This window comes from Adiantum capillus-veneris, chromosome 21, assembly GCF_014529385.1.
Source record: "Adiantum capillus-veneris isolate H3 chromosome 21, ASM1452938v2, whole genome shotgun sequence".
NCBI lineage: Eukaryota > Viridiplantae > Streptophyta > Polypodiopsida > Polypodiales > Pteridaceae > Adiantum > Adiantum capillus-veneris.
In genome coordinates this window covers 84,598,097-84,606,257 of record NC_140951.1, presented here as the reverse complement: position 1 = coordinate 84,606,257, position 8,161 = coordinate 84,598,097, and the positions used below count along the sequence as shown (strand labels likewise).

Below are 8,161 nucleotides of genomic sequence, written 5' to 3'. Positions count from 1 at the left end.
CATCGTACATTGCAGACAAAGTAAACTTGGTATATACCCCCCCACCCCCCTTTTTCATCTCAGGGGATTGAAGCCACAACTCGGGGGATGAGAGCCATGCACATCACCCACGCACATTGTTTGTGGAATGTAGATGTCTTTGTTGAGTTTTGACGTGCAAATGTGTCGCAACAAGGGAAAGTAAACTCGAGCATACTTCTGAGACAAGATCTAGGGTGCCCAATCAATGTCGGGGCCCTAGATTGAGGGAGACCTTTGATCCCATCGCCCATATACGTGTGAGATATAGTTGAAGGTTGCAACACAAAACTCACGGTAATCAAGTCAATACCCTTGATGATAGTTGAAAAGCTTTGCAAAGTCATAAGAACAAGGGGTTTGAGGGAGACACTGACATTATCTCTCTCTCTCTCTCTCTCTCTCTCTCTCTCTCTCTCTCTCACCCACACACACGCGCACACACACACACACACACACACACACACACACACACACACACGAGAGAGAGAGAGAGAGAGAGAGAGAGAGAGAGAAAGAAAAATAAAAAATTACAATCATTGACTCATTAATTTAAAGTTAGCAAAGGTTAAATGCATTCTGCATGGGCTCAAAAACCAGAGCATACAGCCTCCCTTTCAACCAAACGACAGTGCTAATAAAAAAGAGGGCAATAGAAGGTGCTCCATTTTACATTGGTCCCCTTGGGTATCCAAGCTTGGAAGAGGATCCTTGAACACCTTTTGTAGTGAAGTTTCATAGAGGTGAACAACAAAGAGATCTCCCAAGTGTCAGATTTCTAAGATGACGGCAACTTCTACTGGAAGAAAAGTGGACCAATTATTGGAGCAACATAGTTTGAATCTCAATGAAAGGCTATTGATCAATTGAGTCTCATAAGTTCTATATGATAGTCCGATGGCTGCCGTCGGGATAGAGCTAGGTTGGAAAGCTTGGCACTAACCCAAAGACAATCTTTGCACTTCTCAAAACTTTGGATTCATATAGCAAATTGATTTATAAAGCGGACTGGTTCACTGTGCTCATCAAATTGTGGAAGGTGAATTGGTATGAAGAGAAGTGGCTTAAGAGTACAAACAACATTTGGGAGGTAAAAAGGCCTAGCTCACTGAAGATATTCACGTGGATGATGTTATGAGGATCTATCCCAAGTGGGAATAAGATTCTTGCTAGGGGGTTGACATAGACACTTGCTCTAGGTGCGAAGTAGCTTTGGAGGATTCTCTGCATCTGTTTAAAGACTATTCTTCCACACGATAGGTCTTGCCACCAAAATCTGCTAATGGGTACAAAAGACCTAGCAAGTAGTCTTCTTTAGGAACGACCTGGTTCTAGAAGGGAGAACATTTCAAAACCAAGCTATTTTTGGTGCGCACACAAATAACCAAATATTGCTATAGGAAGCAGATATGGAATGCCTGGAACTGTCCAGTCTTTGAGAAAACGATGTGATAGCTCAATTCAATGATATAGTGAGTGAATGCATTGAGCTCATATATTTAATAGGGTCAGCTGCACAAATCAAAGATTGGAATTACGCACAAAGTTGCATTAGCTGCTAGGGTGGTGCTATCCAAGGAAAACAAACCACTCATCAACTACTACTAGATTAGGAAAATTTAGGATCTTTTACTTGGCAATTTGCGGGCCCTTTTTGGAAATGTTGTCCCCCCAAGGCACATGTAGAGCTTGAGGTTCATGGCACATTCTTTGCTAAGTTAATATAACATCTCCACTCACAAATGTGAGTATGGGAAAAAAAGAGAGTACAAAAGAGCCACCTATATAGGAAAGAAAAAGCATTGCTAGGGGTGACTCAAGCCACATAAACAACTAGTATGAGCACATACTACTAACAATGCCCTATGGGTGGCCCCTAAGTCCCCATCTTTCTCTTATTGTAAATCTTAATCAAGGCTTAATATAGAGCTGAAAAACAAATTATCAATCAACTTAAAACATTAATTCCCACATTGTGATTTACCTGAACATCATGAGCTTCTGTGAGGGAGGCACTGCATACCTAGCTAGGTATGCAGTGCCTCTTGAGCAGAAGCTCATGATGTTATGCATTGTATGAAAAACTATGAAAAAGACTTTTTTTTCCTACATGAGAAAATTTCTAAATCTTCTTGTGGCACACACACACACACATATGTAGTAATATATGTATATACATACATACATATGTATGTGTGTGTGTACATACATACATACATACCTCTGTGTGTTTGTGTGTGTGTATGTATATGTATGTATGTACACACACACACACACACACAAAACCATAAACCTGATCACTCTTTCTACCTTGAGTCTTGAGTTCACTTGTGGCGGATGAATGTGGCATAGGTAGTAATATATTGTATTTTTGTGAATCTAAATCGCAAAGAAAACATTTTGGGAAGGAACTACCTTGAGACATTGGGCCTCTTACCTCATATGCACAAAATAATTGATTATCACTAGGAAGCTTTGAATTGATGTCATGAGCATAAAAATTTTTGTTCCCTTGAATGGAATATAAATGATTTTGCCGGGTTGGCCTCCCCTGTTCTGGCCGGGTCTTTGGATCAACTTGTAATTCTTTTTGGTCGCTCGTAGCTTCCATGGCTCATTTGGAGCATGGAGTTGTACATATGGTTGTGATCAATGTAATCTAACTTCCTCTATTGGAGAGTGTACTGCTAAACAAAAATTTAAAAAAAAAAAATAAGAGAAAGACAATGGTTAGCTTAGTAACCAAAATCAACCAATAGAGACTACATCAGAGAATTGGTAGTACACAAATACACAAAGATTTTGTGAGTCTCTCTGCTTTCATATACTTACAATGTACACCAAGAATAGGAAGTGGCTTGCTGAATCTGACTTCTAATTACATTACTTCTTTTTAATTGTTCTCTAGAAGAATTGCATGGTAAAATTGTCCCAAATTGATGGCATTGATAACACATTTCTCTTGCAAGACAGAGTGGCTATGAGGTTTGCCGACGATAAGCTTGCCATTAGGCCAATGTGAAAGCAGGAAGCAGTTTGCTGAAATCAACCCGAGTTCAAAAGGGGCAATACATAATAGTAGACTGAGGTAGCATCCTTCAAGTCTATTGAGAAGGGCATAAATGTGGTAATGTCCAAGGAGAATTCATTCTCTCCTCAAAGAAGGTCAGGAAATTTTTCCTGTTGTTGGCTCTCTACTTTATATCTACAACAACATCTATCAAATTTGATGGCGTTGCATTAGTTACGCTTGTTTTGAAGAGCTATAACGAGGCTCTAGCTTAAACAGGGCCTTCATCTTTATAATCATCATTGGAAAGAAGGTAGGTTTCGACTCCCTTGATGCTAAGAGGTATAACCTCGTTTAATCTCGCACTCATCATTAAATGATGCTTTGGGGAGATGGGCTTGTACTCAAAAGACCAATGTACAACACTTGTGTCAGGGAGAGCGCCCTCGATGATATGGATACTGTAGCTATAAGACTTTACCATGATATCAAGGTATCCTCCCTCAACAACCTCGGTTTTCACCTTCAAAGAATCATTATCCACTTCAAGGATCTTCTCCTTTGTGTATTGCACCAGATGCTTAAGGTTGTTCTCCTTGCTTATTCGTATCGCATAATCTATATGGCAACAAAAGGAAACCTTCAATTGTGATGCAAGAAAGATTTTCAAGCATTCAAAATATCAAAGCAACCCTCAAGCTTGCCATGCATACATACTCTTTACTTGATTGTTGCTTTGCATTTTTGTTCAAGTATGGTCAATCCTTGTCTAGTGCCAAGTTTAAGCTAAAAATTTGTTCAAAAGTGCTTTTGGAGGATGACTTTTCTCAATAAAGGTCTTGTAATGTTGGCAAACAAAGTGCATAAATATGATGCTTGGCATAGAATAAAGTGCATAAGTATGATGCTAAAAGAAAACTGGCATATAATAAAGACCAGGAGAGCAAAGGGGTTTCAACAGTTGCAATTGTTTGTGTTTAAGGAGAGTAAAAATGTGTGAATGCTAATTGTGTGGAGATAACCAAACGCCGGCAAAGATGAGCATAAGGAGACCTCCTGAAAATTGGGCATGTGCTTCGAGAGCAAATCCACTCTCGATCGTTTTGCTCTAGTAGACAGTGTTCTTGAAGTGAAGTGTGCTCATCTTACAAACCAATTTGTTTGCTAAGAATTGAAGTATGCTGGTTGAAGAGGGAAAAATCCTTGAAGAATGTACTAAAAATAGTGGAAATTTGTTGAAAGTATGATATATTTTATGCATGACAAGAGTTCAGAATTTATGAATGTTGGGTTCATTTCATTATAGTAAGTATAGATGGGTGGCATTCTAAGTATGTCTTCACCAAAGCAATGTTCAAGGTGACGTCTCTCTCTCTCTCTCTCTCCACATACACACCACAAGAAGTTTTGGACAAATTCTCACAATAATTGACTTACCTGAACATCATGAGTTTCTGTGAGGGAGGCACCGCATATCTAGCTAGGTACGATTGGGGGCAGGGGACCGCCGGCCCGGTGGGGGGGCCGGCGGTCCCCTGCCCCCAATCGTACCTAGCTAGGTATGCGGTGGCTCTCGAGCAGAAGCTCATGATGTTATGCATTGTATGAGAAACAGTGAAAAAGACTTTGTTTTCCTACATGAGAAAATTTCTAAATCTTCTTGTGCGCACACACACACACACATATGTAGTAATATATGTATATACATACATATGTGTGTGTGTGTACATACATACATATACATACATACTTGTGTGTGTGTATGTATACACACACAAACCATACATACATACATAGATACATACCTGTGTGTGTTTGTGTGTGTCATACATACCTGTGTGTGTGTGTGTGTATGTATATGTAGTATGTATAAACACACACACACACACACACAAACCTGATCACTCTTTCTACCTCGCGTCTTGAGTTCACGTGTGACGGATGAATGTGGCATATACCTCTCTCTCTCTCTCTCTCTCTCTCTCGGGGAAGAGGGGAGGGGGGGCTTACTGATGTGGTAATTGAGAATGCGGAAGGAGCCGGGCTGGAAAGGGGGCCCGTCGTAGTCGATACGCAGCAGGGCGTTGGGCACCGCCTTGGGCAGGCAGTCCTGTGCGTCCTGGAAGGCAGCCCGCCACAATCTTCTGGCCGCCACCTGGCACTCCACCTGGCCATGGCAGCGATCCACCTTCATCCTGCGCACACAACCTTCGACAACCAAACCTTAATAATCACACCCTAATTCCTCAGAGCGGCATTAAGGTCCCTCCAAACCTTAGATCAAGACCCCTTCAAAAAACGTTAGAGCCTTGTGATTCCTACCCCTGCGAGTCCATCCCCCACCCTTTAGCCTATATATATATATATATATATATATATATATATATATATATACCTTAAAGCTTTAACAGGCCCTTCACAATAATACCATATATTCCCCTTCCCCATGTGCCCTTCAGTGAAAGAAAACAAAGGTACCCACCCCTCCTTCCCAAAGTCAAAGCATTCCTTTTCAACCCACACGCTAAGCCACCTCAAATGTTCTAGAATACGGTTTTTTTTTTCCAGGTAGCCCTCTCTAAGGACCCCTTCCCACACTTCTATCTTCCCCTATACTCAGGATTAACTCGCCTAGGAATTGGGAGCAATGCCCTCTCTAAGGACCCCTTCCCACACTTCTATCATCCCCTATCCTCATGATTAACTCGCCCAGGAATTGGGAGCAGTTAGATCTACAAAGTCGTACCACAAGACCTCGAATATGTTGGCAAAGTAACCCTCGACATAAAAAGTAGACTCAAGCAAGGGGAGAGGGACTTAGATTGGAACCGCCAATAAGTGGACAAGTACCTACGGAGAGTTGCACTATACACCAATATAGAGACAATTTTCTATCTATTTTCCTGCCAAACCTATGAGGCCGAACGGCTAGTCCATTTGAAATGGAACCGTGCCATTGGTGTAGAAGAGAGTTCGAGCACCTTTGGCATTTATTCCTTGCTTTTGGCCCTTGGTGAATTTCCATTTTGGAGCCCATTTTTCGTAATCTCACTATAGTTATCTGCACTAAGCTCCAGGAGATTAACCACCAAGATCTCGGAATGCTCTCGATAAGATGAGTCAGACAAGCTCTCCATCGTTGGAAGTTTGATGAGAGAAATCAAAGCATCAACTTTTCATCGTGTCTATATTGGAGGTTCTACCCTAATTTTACCATAGAAAAGTTATCATTAGCCCACATTGGCAATGTACACATGTAGCCTAGTGGTAGGAGCCTATTTCGTTTTTCTGACGACAAGTACTACACGGTGCCCGAGGAAGTACTCTCACCTCTCTTGCTATGAAAGCTTCCTTTTTTTGACACGTGGCACTTGTTTTACCAAATGTTCATGACATGCAAAGAGAAAAGTTCAATATGTCACATGTGGAACAAGTATATTAAAAAAAAATTACTTGGGCAAACCTTAGCTATTCATATGTACACCAACAAAATGTCTTGCACCAGTGTGAAAAGCAAAAGATTTGAAATGGATTGGGATTTTGTTTTCAACTTTGAATTATCAGCTTTGAAACGATACTATTATATTTGAATTTAGCCTCTCTCTCTCTCTCTCTCTCTCTCTCTCTCACACACACACACACACACACACACACACACCCAAGTGTGGTAGATTGGTTATGCCATTTCCCTCTTGAATAACAGGTCTTGAGTTCAGCTCCTCGTCGGCTAGGTCTTTTGGGATAGTTTCCTACGACGTTAAAACTCTCTTCTTCTTCTCTCTCTCTCTCTCTCTCTCTCTCTCTCTCTCTCTCTCCCTCCCACATTGAGCATTTTATCTCTCATGCTTAAAGTGCCCAAAATCAACATGCTACTAACTAGAGGACCTTGTTTCACTCTCAAGAAACTGACTTGTCACTTGATGTTCCTTGAGTAGGCATGAGTTGTCTACAGTGTCAAAGGTTACTATACTTTTGGCCTCTCTCTTGAGAATGACATCAAATGCCCTTTTTGAATGTTGGAGACAAGATTGAGAAAAGGTGGCCCTAGGAAACCACTAATCAACAAAAAGGTTATCCTGGTCAAAATCTATCATATAGCCTCGTAGTCGAAACTTGAGAATTTTTGCTTCATAATACAACTGCATAGAGATTTGAAGCTTCAATTCAACACAAGAATAGTACCTTTTTTTACTTTGTTTTTAGCAAAACTCACAATGGTGAGTAGATTATATTATCATAACCAATAAATTACAAATTCTAGCCATGCTCGTCTAGGGATCCTAGATACATCGGTTGACAGAAGAGCCACGCCACGACAATGGACTTAAGGCTCTGGTCACACTTGGGTGCCCTAATTCTTGTACCCATCTTATGTTACCCTTGTCATATAAAGTTGTGGTCACACCAATGGAGAATTAACAAGTGGAGGCCCATCTCATGGCTATCTCCTCTCTACTCTCGTCTTAGGTGTAACTCTTGCTCTTTGTTGCCTAAGCAACTTCTTTGAAAGCTAATCATACCACGAGTCTACAAGTTTTGCTTTTATCTCTTTCTATGATTGATGCCACTAGCATTCACTTTTTTATTTTCGATGGCGTGGGATATTGTGTGTGACATCCCCGTGGTCACATGTGCTAGATCCTAAAGACTAGGCAATTTTGTGCTTAGCTTCTTGCTCTCCATTCTCTAGTGAGAACTCTCCATGGCCATGAGCTCAATATTTAGAGGTGACAATGAATCTCTGCATTGAAATTGTGCACTTGAAGACGTTGGTAAAGGGACTAGAAAATAGGGCTCTTGAAAACCATTTGTAATACACACCAAAATCCAATGATCCCCTGGCTAAAGTCTTTTCCACGACTTGGAAAATTTAAGAAGGATAGAGAATAGAGGAGTACAAAAAGAGCCGACCCATTATAATCATATTCATTGTTGTTGACCATACGTGATGTTACTTAGCAATGCTTTGTAGATTTAATAACCAATTATTAGCATAGCAATTGCTCCTGTAGTTGTAGTGGCAAAATGCAACTCACAATTGTTCGTAGACATGCTATCCTTGGTGACTTTATATTGGCATATAGCAATTGTAGCGCTCTAGGATGTTGTTGGGTCACATGCAATTAACAATTA

General features: G+C 40.7%; 1 protein-coding gene across 1 annotated transcript; it reads right to left on the bottom strand.

Annotated features, from left to right (window-relative positions):
- Window positions 1-2,876: 2,876 nt before the first annotated feature.
- Window positions 2,877-5,370, bottom strand: LOC147431270 (major pollen allergen Bet v 1-D/H-like). Its single transcript, XM_086494557.1, has 2 exons — window positions 5,039-5,370; window positions 2,877-3,646 (listed from the first exon to the last, which is right to left on the bottom strand). Exons 1-2 carry the CDS (start codon window positions 5,220-5,222, stop codon window positions 3,300-3,302), a joined length of 531 nt encoding a protein of 176 aa, XP_086350683.1. The 5' UTR covers window positions 5,223-5,370; the 3' UTR covers window positions 2,877-3,299.
- Window positions 5,371-8,161: the final 2,791 nt, after the last annotated feature.